At 32.6% G+C, this 17,918-nt stretch overlaps 2 protein-coding genes and 1 long non-coding RNA gene across 4 annotated transcripts; all 3 read left to right on the forward strand.

Annotated features, from left to right (window-relative positions):
• Nucleotides 1–238: 238 nt before the first annotated feature.
• LOC120576842 (uncharacterized) lies at nucleotides 239–3,886 on the forward strand. 2 transcript variants are annotated; one of them, XR_005642917.1, is made up of 4 exons: nucleotides 239–755; nucleotides 1,160–1,269; nucleotides 1,587–1,823; nucleotides 3,536–3,886. It is a non-coding gene; the product is annotated as an uncharacterized lncRNA (long non-coding RNA). The 2 variants fall into 2 exon arrangements; XR_005642918.1 differs by having other exon boundaries at nucleotides 1,194–1,269.
• Nucleotides 3,887–4,741: 855 nt separating this feature from the next.
• On the forward strand, nucleotides 4,742–12,742 carry LOC25499511 (WD repeat-containing protein 74). Its single transcript, XM_013594791.3, has 12 exons — nucleotides 4,742–5,032; nucleotides 5,106–5,218; nucleotides 5,460–5,489; nucleotides 5,597–5,733; nucleotides 8,283–8,462; nucleotides 8,666–8,729; nucleotides 8,865–8,972; nucleotides 9,861–10,014; nucleotides 10,544–10,633; nucleotides 10,980–11,035; nucleotides 11,476–11,533; nucleotides 11,957–12,742. Exons 1-12 carry the CDS (start codon nucleotides 4,951–4,953, stop codon nucleotides 12,244–12,246), a joined length of 1,362 nt encoding a protein of 453 aa, XP_013450245.1. The 5' UTR covers nucleotides 4,742–4,950; the 3' UTR covers nucleotides 12,247–12,742.
• Nucleotides 12,743–14,580: 1,838 nt separating this feature from the next.
• Nucleotides 14,581–17,830, forward strand: LOC25499512 (fra a 1-associated protein). The gene is made up of 2 exons (XM_013594792.3): nucleotides 14,581–14,873; nucleotides 17,152–17,830. The coding sequence occupies exons 1-2, from the start codon at nucleotides 14,704–14,706 to the stop codon at nucleotides 17,543–17,545; spliced, it is 564 nt and encodes a 187-aa protein (XP_013450246.1). The 5' UTR covers nucleotides 14,581–14,703; the 3' UTR covers nucleotides 17,546–17,830.
• Nucleotides 17,831–17,918: the final 88 nt, after the last annotated feature.

Below are 17,918 nucleotides of genomic sequence, written 5' to 3' on the forward strand. Positions count from 1 at the left end.
CATGTCCGATAACGAGACACACTTGATTTGAAGAGTGTTCGTGCTTCATAGTCCATTTTTTCTATCAGAGCTCCACCTTACTTTATCACGACCTTCCTCTGGTCGCTGCTGTCATAGGCTTACCTGCCGCTACTGTGGGACATGGGATTTCCTTCATTTTCTTGTGCGTCTTTCTTTTTTATTGGTTTAATAGCAAAACTTACACACATTAAATGTTGTAAAATGGAGAATTGGGCAATCCAAATATTAAATGTCCTCTAAAAAATGTTCAATAGACCACTTCTTTCATTAGCTCAAACGTCCCGTAAAAAAAATTAAAAAATGCTCCTCTCAGGTTGTAATTCCTGACTGACCGCACTCATAATTCATATTAGCAAGGATCGAGAAGACTTACAAAACGATATGTCCAGGGGTTTGGACCCAAACTGTTCTTACACCGGGCTGAAACATAATTAGCAGGACCATCAATCATAATTCAACAACAAAAACCAACAATCAATAAAATAACTCTTACAAAAGAAAATAGTCTCTCTCTTTACTGTTTGTTGATTGGTGGATTGATTTCTCATCTCAAGTATCAAAACCTCACTGATATCACTTTGGTTCTGATTTTGAATATGAGATGGAAAAATCCATTGATTGTTTCATGTAACTCTGATTTGGTTCATGGTAGATAGATATGGAGGATTAAGTCCCAACCTTTTTGAATCCTGATCAACCAAAATCTGTTCAAATTTTGCTGATTGATGAGAAAGGTAATTAATTCATACTTTTGTAGTGATTTTCCTCTTTGAATTATGTAATTGTGAATCGTACCTCTGTTATTGTTATATGGTGCCACAATTAGGAAACAATTGATGTATGCTTTTCAGAAGAATTAGGACCTAAACATGGAAAGTAATCTGAATGCAGTATTATATACTAATGGAGCTACTGTATTGCATGTAAATTTCTTGCTATCAGAGAAGGCGGGTTTAGGGATTGGGTTTATTCAAGTCATTATCATTTTTTGTATTTGATTTTATGCTCATAACATGTTTGTGAAATTGTCTCAGGATAAGAAACCGATGTTTAATCTGCATATAATTTTTTTGTATTTGATCTTCTTACGATGGATTGTCATTTGCATTGCTGAATTCTTTTTTTTTTCTTTGGTTAGTATTTTCAGGCTTTTAAAACTTTGCATATGACAGGTGGAGCAGTTCCTAAAAGCATTCAAGTTGAAGAATATTTATTTTGGTGTATTTTTGTCAACTTATGAATTTATAGGTACATATGAAAAATTGAGATGAATTTATGCAATTTGAGAAGGCAGGTTTGAGTTGTTATGCCATAGAACCTCTTATTATTTGTTTAAGTCATGATTTTGAAGTTAAAAAGTTGTCTCAATGTTTCATTGTTTATTTAAGTTAGTAGAACTTTGACTTTTTACTTACACCAATTTTGTTTGACAAAATCAAGTATGTAAATGACACAAGAAATAAGAAAGATGGCTTTTACAATTGTTGATCTTAATAGAGGAACTAGCTTAAGTTCACCTGTCTTTCTTTTTTTAGTATAAGAAGCTTCTCACCATTTTTTTGCAGGTATAAAATGACATGTTTAATTCCTCATACTACAAACAAAAATAAGATTCCAATTATGAATTTCAGAAGTCTACTGGACCATCATCGCAACGAATGCAATGAGACTTTGGGATGATGGGTTTGATCTAGCCTCTCAACTAAGAACTGTTGGAACTCTTTACGCTCGGTAGCAACAACTTTGAAGCGTGTCAACTTAGGCAACATCTCTCATAACATACTTCACTTGACAATCAATAGGTATGATCCAATTTTGATTAGTGCGCAAATTATGTTGTTTACCGATTAAAATATGTTTATGTTTTTCAAGTTATGTAAAAAGGCAGTTTAAAAGACATGGTGATTCTCAAGCTATTATTATTAAGTGTTTATAGATGATATAACCCAAGCTTTATATGTTTTTATCTTATACTTTTTTTTTTGAAGAAATTTATCTTATATCTTTTAAATGTATATGAAGTCAAAGTTTTAATAAGGTTCCATTTCTTTCCAAGACATGGTGATCCAATGAGTTGACTACTTAAACTATTTTTGTCATGCTTCTTCAGTTTCTATTAATGAAAGGTTCCATTTCTTTCCAAGACATGGTGATCCAATGAGTAGTATAATGAAAGGGGTAGCCAGAGGTAGGCAATTTTAGTAATTTTTTGGGAAAATGTTAAATTATATCCTTTTGTATGATTTAAGTGCAATCAATTCACTTTCATTGCCTCGATAACACATTCAACACACATACTTTTTGGGTTATGTCATCTGCCGTTATTTGTCAATTATAAAAAAGAACCATTAAATTTTAATTGGTAACCACCAGTCCACCAAATTTGTAAAGACCTTTTATTTATCAAATCAAATACATTTTTCTTCTAACTAATTGTTTCAAAAATCTGAATAAGGTTGTTGGTTTGAGCAATTTTGTTATCATGTAGGGTCCAAACCAATCTATGGTTGAGTTACCTACAAAACAATAAATGTTGACCACTCTTGAAATTGAAGTTATGTGGAATTAAAAATGCATAGTTTTTACACACAAGTGGAGGTACCGGGGTTCGAACCCCGGTCATGGTATCCGGCCTAACAATATCGGCATTTTTGCCAGTTGAGTTAGAACTTCTAGAGTTCTAGATATCAAAGACACAATTTAATTGGCTTTGTTCTGCTACTTTTTGTTTTTATTTCAATCATTAGATATTTTTCATTATAATATATTCTCTCGGTTATGGAGGAAACTGGAAAGTGTCTTCAGTAGAAGACCCTTTTATTTGACTTCAGGATTTGTTTGTTTCTTCATGATCATGTGGGTAGTATAAATTATTGAATAAATAGGGGAAATAGAAGCCAAGACTAACATGCCAATGGAGAGTTTACTATTTGGTAAAGCATTTTTTATATATTTTATTTTATATGAATCGGTAAAATGATCTTTATCAATTGGGTTTTAAATTATAATGTGTTTGTTCATGTATTAAAAGAGTACTGGTGCAATAAAAAAAAGAATTCGTCCAAGTGTTTGCATTTGAAGAATATAAGTGAAATCACCAAAATCTATAACATCCTTCGCAATTTCATATTTAAAGTTAATTATAATTAATAAATATGATAAGAAATATTGTTAAATGTATTCTTCAAACTAATTTTAAATCTATTTATTTAAAATCAACGATATTTGTGCAGTATTGAATCTCAATAAAAGTAAGAAAGTAGGTATTTTCGAGTTCCAAGCATCTAAGAAATACATTTGTCATGATCAATATCTTTGACAAACTTTTTTTTTTGTAAGATCTTAGACAAACTTACTAAAAAAACTTTTATATTAGTTTAAAGTTTTGAATTTATCTTTAATCTTCTATGTTTATGACGATCCTTTTAAATTATTCCAAGAGGTTAATATGCACTTTCAATGTTAAGTTATGTAAGCAAATCATTTTAACCTTTAAGGTATGATTGGATTGAAGGTTTAAAAAGGAAATGGAGGGAAGTTGACATGAATAAACAACAAAGGTCATGTAGGGTAATGGATTGGTAATGGACACAACGCTCGAGAAAATTTTGTATTGATAATGGATTTGCTGATGGAGTGGTTTGTGATGTTTAGTATTGTTCTACTTAAAAACAAAAAGAGTGTGTTGATTTCGGTTTGATCTGTTATCTTCGTATTCATATCTTTTGATTGGTAGGAAGGCTACTTGGTTGTAATTTTATCTTATGGCATATGTAGTTTCTGTTTAATTTATTGTTTTAATCGTATTCTTGAATCCCGTTGTATTACGTTTCCTCAATATTATTGTATACCGTTTTATTCAAAATTGTATGATGTCAATGATGGCATCAACCATGTCGTGGAATATCAGACATGAAGTTACCGTCGTATGGTCAGTTGTCGACGTTAATCTCATCCATGGATCACATGTTTTAGTATTCTTATTTTTTTTATGATATTCTAGGGTTAAAATTTAAATTAGAGGTATACGTAATATGTCTGTATTTCTTTTGATGCGTTAATGTCGTTAGGTTTGCATCCAAACATTAGTTATGCCCGTGCATCGCGCGGGTAACACACTAGTTATTATTCAATCCAACAAACAATAACCATGACTCAAAATTCAACAACAATCACCAACAATCATAATTCAACCAAAATCGACAACATAAACCAACAAAACTCATAATTTAACAACGACTTATAAATCATAATTTAACAACATAAATTGACAACACTCAACACAATTTAACCAAAATCTACCGACACTTTTTACACTTACAGTTTGAACGAACAGTGATGTAACACCCCCTCTTCGCATACCATCCACGAAAACATGGATTATACGTCACTATCGATGCACAAATAAAAAAACTAATAAAATTGTCTACTTTTTGGAACATTGCACAACAAACATTCATTTGCACATAAAAAATAAATATATTTATACAAGCTTTGGTGAAATATTGACCACAAAAAAGGGGCCGGTAAACTATGGACCACAAAAAAGTGTTGGTAAACTATGGACAGCAAAAAAGTGTTGATGCACTATAAAATTATATCGTATACAAGTTATATTGCTTCTTTTTTGGGTGATTGGCCACCTCTGTCAATTATCAAAACACAAAATGACCCGGGATTAATCCAATGCACAATACATAGAAACCCTAACTTGAGAGAAGAGCAAGCATTTTTGGTTTTTTGAAGGGCTCATTGAGCAATTTTCAAATGTTTTTTTAAGAAAAATAATTGAAGAGGCCCATTTAAGCCCAATAATAAAAAACCGGTACCCGTTTCTAACTAAATAGGTTTAGCAGCAAACCAGTAGCCATACACAAACAAACCACTCCTTCTGTTCCAAAATCGCAGCGTAGTAGTAGTTGCAGCAAAATGCCTCGCGCAACCACTGTAGAGTGCCCTGGTTGTCCTCCACTTCGAGCTTTAACATTCGATACACTTGGTCTTATCAAAGGTATCATTATCCTTTTTCTTACTTTCAATTCGCTTCTATTTTTTCTTACTCTTTCTTCTTTTATCTTCTTTAGTTATCGAATCCCGTGAAATACAAGGAGGTCCCAAGGTAGTAGATAGGTGGGGTCAACCCGATTCAACTAAGTCTGTTAACGCTGTTTCACTCATTCATCGCCAATCCAACCCAGTACGTTTTCTTTCTCTGCTTTTTGCTATCTTTATTGGTTTGGTTTAATTCATTTCTCTTTTCTACTTGTCTGTGTTTTCCTTAATTTTCAACATTAAATTATTTTGGACGTGCCCTGTCGGTGTAAATCTACTTTACACGTACAAATGCAAAATGTGGGAAACAACTAAAAAAAGTTAACGATTTTTCAGTACTAGTTTTTTTATTCTTATTATTTCCCTATGTCTTTCTGGTATTGCAGTTATTAGCTGTGGCAAGAAAAGATGGACAGGTAAGCTACTTACCGGTTTTATACTTGGCTCTGGAACATGTTTTGTTTTCAATATTTGTTATAAAAAGGTATGCATTTCACTCAATATATATAAACAAATAATGCAGATTGAGGTTTTGAGCCCTGTCACTGGAGTTTCTCTAGCTACAATATCAAATGCCAATGATTTAGATCTTCAGTCTCAAGAGAATAATGTTATTGGTTTGCATCTATTTGCAAAACAAAATCTTGAGTTAGAATCCAGGTATATAAACCCTTGTTTTTTGATAGTTTAAGACTGTTTTTCATTCTTATTGTTGTGTGAATGCCATAGGATATACATCAAAGTTTTGTGCTATTTTTAGGTTGCTTTGTAGGTAAGTCTCACGTCTAATCCTTCTATATACATTAGAGTTCTGTAGTATTTTTAGGTTGCTTTGTAGGTAAGTCTAACGTCTAATCTTTCTAGATAGTTGTGAGACTACTTGGGTTATATGGCCCTATTTCTTTGGACAAGTTCTATTAGTATTAGTACTTTGCCTTATTATTAGTTTACAAAATTGTAATTGGTTTAGTTTTTTTTTTTTTTTTGGTTTAGTTTTTTCATGTTTGGTTTACATCTTCCAATCATATATTTAGTGTTACCAATTACCATCGACCATATTCTTGACTTAAATATTATTATTTAAACAAAAGTTGATAGTTGTAACTACAATCTTGTTTAAGTACTTTGCGTAGGCAAAGGATTTGAGAGGAGAGAATTGGGTAGGAAAGAGTGGTGTCAAGTCAAAACATAGATGTGAATTTTACTGTTCTATAATCTGTTTTCCTTTCTCTTTTTAAAAGTGAATCTCAGTTGATTCTTTTAAAAAAATATTTATTTATTTATTTAATTTTCTAAATTAGTTTTTACCATTTTAAAGAGTTTTGGAAATATTATCATTTAAATTATAATTATAATCTCTTGAGAGTTTTGTTGTCCATTGTCGTCTGATTCGAGAGATTAATCTCTGCAATTGCGCTTAGGAAATACTAGTTTACAAGAAAAAAGTATTGTTATAACTTCCAATTACAACCTTCATCATGGTTCCTCCGCCAAATGCAAACACAATCCATCTCATATGTCCATAAACACAAGATTAAAAGTTGTGATTGAACAAGAGTAAGAGTTTTGCAAAGTCAAAAAAACACCCTTAATGAGGAAATTGGGAAGATGGGCTGCAGAAAATCGTAACCCAGTTAAAGCTATCCGTGAATGGTTGGAAACTTTCAACACAACAGAATTGGCTTCAAAAGCTTATGAAGATAAAAAAGTTTGAATTTGAAGTCGTGAACAATATTGTTGTTTCTATGAAGACTATATTTGCTTGTTTGAATGACTTAGAGTGATACGCTAAATATATCTTCAAATTTAATCAACCGTTTCTGGAAAAGATGAAGATATATTTGACGTATCAGTCTTTGAGCCATTCAAGCAAGCAACTATAGTGTTAATAGAAACAGCAATAATGTTCACAACTTCGAATTCAAGTTTTATTACCTTTGTAAGCTTTTGAAGCCTCTTTACGGGTTCCTTTAATCGGGTTACGATTTTCTGCAGCCCATCTTCACGATTCCTCATTAAGGGTTTTTGTTTTTTCGCAAAACTCTTATTCTTGTTCAATCCATTGACAACTTTCACTCTTGTGCTTTTGGATACATGAGATGGATTGTGTTTGCGACTTGGTGGAGGAACCATGATGAAAGTTGTAATTGGAAGTTATAATAATATTTTTTGTTGTGAACAATGCATTTTCTACACGTAATTGCGGAGATTAATCTCTCGAATCAGACAACAAAACTAGTAAGAGATTATAATAATCTTCCCAAAACTCTTTAAATGCTAAAAACTATTTTAGGAAATTAAATAAAATAAATATTTTTTATAAGAATCAAGTGAGAGTCACTTTTTTTTTTTTTTTGAGTAAAGGTGAGATTCACTTTTAAAAAGAGAAATAAAAAAGATTATAGAATAGTATGACTTTTAAGTAGTATTTGTTGTTGTTAGCTTGTTGCACATCTTGACAAATGCTATTTGTATCATTTATATCAGACTGGACTGTAGCCTGTAGGAACTGGTAACTGTTCATTTGTTAGTGTGCATATTTTAGATGATTGCATGGCTTAACAGTAACAGAAATTTTTCAAAGTTCAGGCATATAGTATTTACATAGAACTATATCTTCAGCATGTCCATTGTGCGAGATTAAAGACCTAGGATAAAACCTGTGGTGCTTGAAAGATACTGAAGTAGAGAGGCCAATAGAGTCTTGAAACACGGCATAATGGGAACAATTGTTCCTGCTTGAAATAGGGCAATGTAAAATTATTTCTATTTTGTAACAAGTTCAGTTGCATCCATTAAAAAGATGCAATATGAGCCCTGCTTAAACTCATTCATATTCAGTCCCTCGTAATGGACCTGATCCCTAGTTAATTTGAACCTAGAGAAATCATAATGGATGAATAATTGCTGACACAGTGAGCCATATCATTATAATTTGCTTGCTTTGACCTATACCACTGTGTTAATTCTCCGTGTGCCCCTTGTCATATGCACCATTTTTAATGTGTTCCCATTTGCATTTCTGAAAATTTTCTGCAAAAGTTTCTCGGACAATGGAACTGTCTTTATGATTAAGTTATTAAGTGGGTTCTCATTTTTTAAATATATTAATGTTGCATGTATGCGTGTATGGGTGCGGCTATTATGTATTTGTGATTTTATATTTGTGGGTACTTCCAGCATCATTCAAATGTTTCATTGTTATTTAGGGCTTATAATTTACTTACATGTACGGGCAAAGGGAGTGCAAGCATAAGGTCCATTGAAGTTCCTGATTCAGCGACAGGATCTTCTAGCATTGATTCTTCAAAAACCTGGAATGTATGTAATAGTGGTAACGTCTTGTGTTGCAAGGTGGACAAAAATGAGAAGTTTGCTTTATTTGGAGGGTGAGTTTATGATTTGTATGATGTAGAAACTTTTAAATTATGCTGAATGCACATGACTATTGAACGGTTTAAATAGTTTTGCATTTTATGGTAAAAAGGAAAGAAAGAGTGAAGGACATTCAACTACTTGAGGGTTCTGATTTGATGATCAGCCAGATGTAGTCCCTAAAAAATAATGATTAATGAAGAATTATCATTTGTAGGAAAGGCGTTGAAGTTAATATTTGGGATCTTGATAACTGCACGAAGATCTGGAATGCCAAATCTGTGAGCCATGAACCCCCTTCATTTCAAATTTTTTATTAACTATTAATTTTTCTTCTCCACTTTATCTTATGCTAGAACGCATTTTGTTTTTTGTTTTACCAAGCTTGATTTTACTAATTTTTTTAACCTATGCAGCCTCCTAAAAACAGCCTTGATATATTTACACCTACCTGGTTCACATCTGTTTCATATCTAAGTAAAGATGACCATCGGAAATTTGTTGCTGGCACCAATAACCATCAGGTACTTTTAATCAGTGAATTCTTAAATTCCAAACTAAATGAAGAAAAAGATCTTTGGTGTCAGATAACATGAAATACTCCTCTTTGATGTGGATATACTTCAACTAGGTGTATTAGAGGGTGTACTAGAGACGTTTGAGAAGGATTAATAACCGCTCTCAATCTGGACTTGAGAAATACAAATTATATTTTATCAAGGGGGAATGGAAACATATTTCCACAAAGTATATTTACGCATGGACTATAGCCAATCTTTCATGCAAAGGATTATAATCTAGTTAATGTGTTTGACTTATTTTCTTAATGTGATAAGATCTGACCTTTGATATTTCTATTGTTTAATATTCAATTGAACAGAAAGCTAGTTTTATTTCTCATTTTTGCCCAAAGAGTCTCCAAAATATTCTTTTCAAATCAATTGTTTGTTACTCAAATTTATAATATGTGAAGGTTCAATTATTTTTAAAATTAAATGCAATCAATTTAAATTTTTATATTGTTAGAACCCACTGTTTCTCTACCATATATTGTGCATATATTTCTTCAAATTTTCCTTTTTAAAGCCGTGTCTACATATATATGTGTGCCAATTTTCAGTTTGAATACAAAAGGAAGCATATATTGCATATTTTGACATTATTTGATTTCATGAAGTAAATATGATACTCATTAGTGAATAATATAGTTTATCACCTTAATGCTGCATGCTATATCTCCAATTCTCCTTTTTATTAACAAAGATGAGGAGAATGAGAATAATGTGGTTTCAAATTCAAACTGTGAATGTACTGTTTACTTTACTTTTTAATTCAGAAACACTTATATCTTGTATATCTACATATAAATTTTCTAATTACTCTTCCATTTTTAACGCTGGTCCTTTGAACAGGTTCGCCTTTATGACATATCTGCTCAGAGGAGACCTGTTCTCTCTATTGATTTTCGTGAGACACCAATTAAAGTACTGGCTGAGGATATAGATGGCAATACAATCTATCTAGGGAATGGGTCTGGTGACATGGCTTCTGTTGATATACGTACAGGTACCCCCCAAAAGTTATGGAAATGTTTCATAAATTTAAGAAGTGGTTACAGCATTGTTTAACTTCTATATTATTCAGTATACTGTAGTATTACTACTATTCTTCATCGACGTTCCTCATTTTTCCATCTGTAACTGAACATTTTGGACTATCCTATTTGATATATTAATTCTATAAAATAATTTTCTTTTAGACAATGTTATAAATTAGCTATTATCTGGCGAGGGTAGTTTGGATTTGGCATATTAACAAATAACAACAACAACAACCAAGCCTTATCCCACTAAGTGGGGTCGGGTCGGCATCTGGCATATTGACAGTCCCTCAAAATACTAATATTAATGTAATTAAGATGAGCCTTTGTGGCTTTTTCTTTGATGTTTTCCTGCTATTTAGAGACAATTGATTGTCAACTGGTGCAACTGTGTTATGTTAAAACTTCTAGTTATTGTGAACTTTATTCATTTCATTTGTCCTCTAGTTGGCCTTTTTGAATGACTTTGTAATGCTATTATTTTATTAAATACAGGTAAAATGCTAGGATGTTTTACCGGAAAATGCTCTGGAAGCATCAGATCCATTGTCAGGCACCCCGAGCTACCTGTGGTAGCTTCATGTGGTGAGCATTAGTCTGTCTTTTCCCTTCTGTGTTGCATGTTCTTTCAAGTTTTAAGCTGGTTCTCTGAAGTCTTGAATTGATCACAATTTTTTAATAGTTATCTCTACAATTGTTTTTTTGTTTACCTGGAGCCAAATTATAATCCTGTTTATTTACCATATCGACCTTGAGCATGATTTCTTCTGAACCTCATAAAGTAGTACAGACATGTAGTTACTGGTTGATTTTATTTTTTCTAGATAAAGTGATGCCCTTTCGTTGTCTGATAAAAATATATCAAGCTTCTGTTATCAACCGAGTTTTGCCATGTCCGCCACTATTACTCATATAATTGCTATTCTTCTAGGACTGGATGGCTATTTACGACTTTGGGATACAAAGACAAGGCAGCTTCTTTCATCTGTAGGTTTCATATCCTTTTTTTTTTTTGTCCTTTTCAGAATTGCTATTGCTATAGAGTTCATGTTGTTGCGATCTGTCTGTATGTCACCTTAATCTAAAAGAAATTAATGATATCTGGCCATTCTAAACTATATGGCTTATTTGAATATCTGATAAATAAACCTATGAGCTAAAGTCTATTAATTTGTATTGATTAAATCTATGTTTGGAGAAAGATATACTGTTTGACATGTTCTGACATTGAAAATAGTTATTTGTGAGGTTAGTAAAAAGAGGGTGCATTTGTAAACATGAGCCTGGGTGGGTCTCAAATGACTGTCATAGTTGTTTTCTGCCTTTAATAATGTGCATCTGTCAAGTTAGTCATTTTGTTAAAAAATATTTCTGTGTTCTTGTATCATAGTCAGTCATAATCATATATATATTTTGATTGGTTGCAGGTTTTCCTTAAGCAGCATATTCTGCATGTTCTTTTTGATTCCAATTTCATTGTTGAAGGTTAGTCTTTTTTATCATCAATTTCATTGTTTCTCAATGTTCTATTTTTTTTCAAGATTCTCAAGAAAAAAGTGATTGATGATGAGTGTTGCTTGATGTCAGGAGTAGTTAGTTTTATTCAAAATTATCAATTAATTAAAAGCGACACTTGTAGAATTTAGTTAGAGGGGCTGCAATAGATCCATTTGGAATGGGAAACTCTTGGTGGCAATTCTGTTCCCCGTTTTCTCTTCAGATTTCCCTAATACAATTCTGATCTTTTGGCTTGTAACATTCTTTGATTTCTTTTGTTTGTTTTTCTGTCTTAAATGCATGACCTAGCTGTTTGTTCACATTGTATGTTCTTATATTGTTTCCAGATATCTTTGGTTATTTAAGTTTAGTACGGTTGCTTATTCTGCACCACTAATTTTATTTACACAGATACTCCCAAAGGAGCGGATTCGCTACCAATCAAGGAAGAAACTATAAAAGAGATCACAGATGGGGAAGAAATTGAAGCTACACCTTTGAAAAGAAAAAAGTCCTCTAGAAATAAAGAAAATGTGATAGATGGTAGTAAAAAAAAAAGAGCCAAGGAGAGTGAAGAACACAAAAAATCCAAAGGAAATGATGAACATGAGAAGACGGCGTCAAGAGACAAAGGAAGCAAGTCAACATCAAAGAAAAAAAACAAGAGCTCAAAATATGAAATTCCAGATGAAGGGTTGTGATTTAGCTGGATTTTGTACTATATGATATTTACGCCGAGGAATCCAAACCAATATTGGGATGTATGTATGGTGATTGATGATGATGGTGGTAAAAGTTAAAGCAGGAGTTTGTTTTTGACAGTTGGATCAGATTGGAGGTTACTTTATGGTGAAGTTGCTAGGATGGTTAGTTTGTGGAATTCTTATGCACTTGATAAGTGTGTTGTAAGTTATCCAACAAAATTTATCCTCAAACATGGAGGAGGTAGGATCTGGGCATCTGTTGGCTTGTGGACAATCAATCCTATTTTCTTAGGCGTGAAAGTGATTTGAAAATCATTTTCTTTATTCAATCAAATTTTGTTGAGTTGATATGTTTCTTATGATTAGGAGATTACTTTGATTTGTATTTAAACTAATAGAATGTTTCAATTTGAGCCTTATGAATGCAAAACATTGTTGAGAGGGGAGATCCCACTAAAGGATCAATTTTACCTTTTCAACGAGATCAACCATAGACTAATATAGTAATATGATTGATCTTTCGCACTAATAGTGGGATATAGCTCCTTTCTAAGGAGGACAATAGTCCCTTTCAAGAAAGTCATCTTTTCCTGAATTGATTGTGTTAGAAATGTCTTAAATTAATAATTAAATTTGAATAAATTATATAATATGTATCTTATTTTTGCTTTCAATTTTAATCCCCTACTTAGAAACAAAATTGACTAACAATGATCTTAATGGTAAGGGTCTTGGACCCCTTAAATTCATTTCCCAGTAATATTACAATCACATGTCATTCAATCAGTTGAATAAATACAACAACTTTCAAACCAACGTCATAAGATATAGCAAGTATTCACATCATCATTTTATCATCAAGTCATATATATATATATATATATATATCATTCATACTTCATTATAATTCAATCACACATCTCCCACATAATATTTCAAACATCATTACATAAATTCGTTAAGTATACACCTTTCACATAGACTCATATGTATGCGATGTTCTAGTTCGATTTTATATAGTTTAAAGTTCCATTTTTAAGGGGTATATAAGTTGGGTGTTTGAGGTTTGAACCCTCTAGCTAGAGATGTAAAAAAAATCCGCAACAGGCATGGAGCGGATACCTTAATGGACATCCATGAATAAAATAAATGGATATTTTAATTATCTGCTATTTAATAGATCAACCAATCAATACGACCTTGAAGAGCGGCTTGTAGTTGCGGATTCGATGGTATCCGCATCTGCAGATATCAATACCCACTATTAAATTAAGCAAATTACATAATTAAACTTATCATTGAGAATTTGTTGAATCAAGAAGCTTTGTTTTATAAATATGATGAACTTTATGTATGTTTTTTTTAAGCAAACTTTGTATTTGTTAAATGTGATGAATTTTATTTATGTTTATGTTGAATCAAAGAATTATATTTTGTTAAATGTGATGAACATTGTTCATGTTGTTGTTTGGTAAAGTAACTTTGTTTTTGTTAAATGTGATTAACTCTTTTTTGTTAAAAATGAAATGCATAAATATTACTATGCATTGTTATTGTAATGTATGAATATTATTATGTTTTTGTCAAAAAAAAGAAAATGAATGTGAAGAACTTTGTTGTTAAATTTTAGGCAATTATAAAAAAAATTAACAAAAACATATATTTTTTAAAATGTTATGGATATTTGTATATATCCGTGGATACTTAAAAATTTGAGGATTATCCGCATAGATATGAAGATGATACGAATATCATATTTGTCGAACGGAGTAGACACAAATATTATATTATCCGTATCAATGAATCCATTTACGCAGGGGCGGATCTTCCTTGGGATAGGTAGGTGCCATGGTACCCCCAAGTTTTCTATATATATATTAGATTAGGCATAGTCTTAACGCTAGTATTCAGTTGGTGCAGCGGAAATGAAGTATGGTTTTCATATGGAGGTCGCGTGATCGACCCTGCCATTCCCTTTTTTCTTTATTTTTCTGTTATATTTTTTCTATTTTGTTAAAAAAAAGCCCTTACACAGATTTGAACCCGCACCCCCTACCCTGCAATCAAGCAAAATAAACCACTGGACCAGTTAACAATTATGATACTTTCTTCGCACAGTTTAAAATATATTTCATACAATACTGGCACCTCCAAGAAATTTTTTCAAGATCCACCACTGCATTTACGTCTCTAACCTTAGCCTCCACATATATTATGCAGTGTCCTTGCTAATTGATAATTGATCAGAGAGACACTTAATTTTTCTTTTAATTGATTAGACCAGAAGATTATTACTATTAATATTAAATTTTAAAAAAAAATTATCTTGTTCTCCAAGTTATATTCAAACCACCCTTTTTCATAAGCGCCATAACCGACCTAGTCAGGAGGAACACAAAATACGATAGAATCGAACAAAACGAACGACGCACACAAAATTTGGAAGCTAAGAAAATGGGTTGGGTTTGGAGCGACGACGATAACAACAGCTCTTCAGGTTCCGATGAACGATGCTCCACCAGGAAAGTCGTGAAATCTCAGTGCAAAACCGAAGAGGTTGAACCTGGAAAATTCGTTCGGAAATGCGAGAAAACTGAAGAGCTTCTCAAAACTTGCGCTGGAAAGTCAGTAATACCCTTCTCCTTTTCCTCTTTATTACAACCCTATTCCCAATTTATTTCATATTTGATTTATTAGGTATTATGAATAGGATGATTGGGATTTTTAATCAATTTTTTTGAATATTTTAAATTGAATATGAAATGGCGTAGCTGACACATATTAGAATTAGGGTAAAGAATAGTTTGTTCAAAATTTGTTATTTGAAGTTGTTAGGGAGAGCTGGTGTATGTTTGAAGCACGGTGGATTTGATGAAATCACGATTTTGTTGAATCTCCCTTGTAGCTTTTGCAAAATCACAGTGACTCACTGTAATTCTGTCAAACTGACTGCTAAATTTTGTAGATAATCCATTAAAACATCCTGTCCTTTATGAAATCTCTGTGGTGTTGTATGTCAATCTTGTTTACATCTATTGTTTTCGTACAAGAATAAAATATGCTAAAACCACCAAAGGTTTCGAATGAAGGGAGTATTTGTTTTAGCATTTTTAAGATCTAATTTGAATGACCAGTTTTTGACTATAGTAGGAGTATGATATAGGGGTGTTCACGGTGCGGTTTGGAGCATAAAAGTCATCCAAACCGCGAGATAAAAATGCACGCGGTTTGGTTTGGTTCGGTTGATTTTTAAAAAGTCATCCAAACAAAACCAAACCAAACCAATGGTTGGGTTTGTGCGGTTTATCGCGAGATAAAAAAATATTACATTAACTCTAATATTGCCAACTTGTTACAAAATAAACATAGGACATTTTATTTTGCTGTTTATATGATAAAATATTAGGTAAAACTTATATCAAAATTGGTAAAATTAAGAAGAAATATAAGCATGAAACTAATTATTGGAAAGTAAAGGAAACAAATTCATCATTGGAAATGAATCGAAAGAGATGGAAAGGAATTAGAATTGAACCTGATGGTGCAACAATGGAAAAATCGAATCAAAAGAGATTTTTCTTGAGCTATGTAATTGGACGAGTACACGTTTAAGTAATAGTCATTATTCTTGCGGTTTGGTTTGGTTTGGTTCGGTTGCTGAGATGCAAACCGCAAACCGAACCGAACCATGCGGTTTAGTGCAAAAGTCATCCGAATTCATCCGAACCAAGTGCGGTTTTTTGCGGTTTCGGTTTGGATTGGTTTGGTTTGCGGTTTTTCTATTGGGTTGGTTCGGTTTTGAACACCCCTAGATAAGGATACCTGCTTTGTATATTATTGGAAATGAAAGTTAGTATTTTCTTATTTTTCTTCGTAGAAGGAAAATACTGTTTTTGCTTCAGTCGTCTTTCTGATCCTTAATGCTCGCTCTATGCCGAGACAAAATTGACACCTTATAAAATTCTGAGCTGCAGAATATTTCAAACATTTGGATTACTGCAATATAACTTTTTTTCCCATCTAAGTTGAAAAGAGGTTTAGCTGAAGAAACTCTGTAATTAATAGAGGACTTTATAAATGGACTGTCCCAAATGATTCTAATTTATGTATTTTCCTTTATTAAGAGACTTACACAAATTGCAATGTTTTTGACTTACAATCACACATACAGGACATAAAAACATAGAAGACGCAGTTGATTTTCAACTTTCTGTTACTTTACCTAAAAAGAACATTGGTACAGTGTTGTCTTTTGCAACATAACAGAAAAGGGAATGGTTCCCGTTACTTGTGCATGCACATGTGTGTACGTCTTGGAAATGAGCCATACTGGACATTTGATATCCAAGCAGCCTGACTTTCAGAGCTTTAGTGCCTTATTTGGTTTAGGTTTGTTTACATGCTCTAATGGTTGATAAGTAGATTCCTAACAAGCATGGACGCTCACTGAAATTATAGACATTCCATTCAAATATAAAGTATCATCATATGTGGACATTGTTCTATTTGTGTAGTGTGTCGGTGTTTGCCTGCCAATGCTGCAATTGATTTCAATTTTTTGTATTAGAGTTGTGCACAAGTAGCACAGCTTTTTGGAAGTGTTCCATCAAAGTATCTTGATATTGATATAAATGGTTCAATTGATTTCAATTTTTAGGTATTAGGGTTATGCACAGGCAGCACTACTTTTTATAAGTGCTCAATCAAATCATCTTGATATTCAAAAAAAAATTTAAAAAATTTGTGCTTTATTGGTTGATTATATTTTTTGGTCATTTTGTTCTTCAGATTAAGAGCTGCAGTACTCAATTTTCCTTTTCGTGTACCTGTTTCATCACCCACCCTCTCTGCAAATGCAACTGAAACTCTAATTTCATCTTTACCTTTTTGACTAATTCTCAGGCCGGTTGAAGTGCTGCAATCAAACAAAGAGTACACAGAAGAAGATATCACCAGTGAGGTACTTAGAGGAGGGTCTACCACATTTGGCTCATCAAATAGCTCATCAGACCATGGAGTGTTCAACTTCCCTGGGCTACGAAGTGATATTGAAGTCATGGAACGCAGCCTCTTCGGTGGTCTCGGTCGCTTCTTTGAAGCAGCTGAAGAAATGAAAAATGGCCTTTTTGATGTTATTGCAAAGTCTCCCTCTATATTTGATGCAGAGATGCCATCTTCATCCCGTATGAGGCAAGGGATACCTATTGAAGATAATGGCCGGCAAGAAACTCGTCCTAAATCCAAGGATATGGAATCAGCTGATACTGATTTCTCTGCATTGGCTAAAGATGTTTAAACTAAATTGTTCTGCAAACATACTATATTTTTACTAGTTGTGTTAGATCACAAACATCTGGACTACATGTATGCCCTTTAATAAGGTGTGTCTCAGTATCTTTATGCCAGTTGTTTAGGTTTGTTTTCTTTCAAAAATTAAAAACTCTAGCTGATATGGCATGTATCGAGGGTTTTATCTTTTACCTACACTTGGTTACAGGTTATGTAATGTGAAATTTTCAGGCAAACTTTATTTTTTAGCTAGTTTCTCATTCGATGGATAGATATTTGGCATTTGTTTTCATTTTGCACCAGTATTAAGTAATATTGCTACAACTTTCTTGTTCCAGATATTGAGGGAAATTCCTGGATAATAGAACCAGTAGAAAGTG

This window comes from Medicago truncatula, chromosome 7, assembly GCF_003473485.1.
Source record: "Medicago truncatula cultivar Jemalong A17 chromosome 7, MtrunA17r5.0-ANR, whole genome shotgun sequence".
In the NCBI taxonomy this organism is placed as follows: domain Eukaryota; kingdom Viridiplantae; phylum Streptophyta; class Magnoliopsida; order Fabales; family Fabaceae; genus Medicago; species Medicago truncatula.

Coding starts and splice junctions, on each gene's coding strand:
- LOC25499511 (XM_013594791.3), top strand. CDS start 4,951: ATGCCTCGCGCAACCACTGTAGAGTGCCCTGGTTGTCCTCCACTTCGA. Junction 8,730..8,864: donor AGATCTGGAATGCCAAATCT/GTGAGCCATGAA, acceptor TAACCTATGCAG/CCTCCTAAAAACAGCCTTGA. Junction 11,534..11,956: donor TTCCAATTTCATTGTTGAAG/GTTAGTCTTTTT, acceptor TTATTTACACAG/ATACTCCCAAAGGAGCGGAT.
- LOC25499512 (XM_013594792.3), top strand. CDS start 14,704: ATGGGTTGGGTTTGGAGCGACGACGATAACAACAGCTCTTCAGGTTCC. Junction 14,874..17,151: donor CTCAAAACTTGCGCTGGAAA/GTCAGTAATACC, acceptor ACTAATTCTCAG/GCCGGTTGAAGTGCTGCAAT.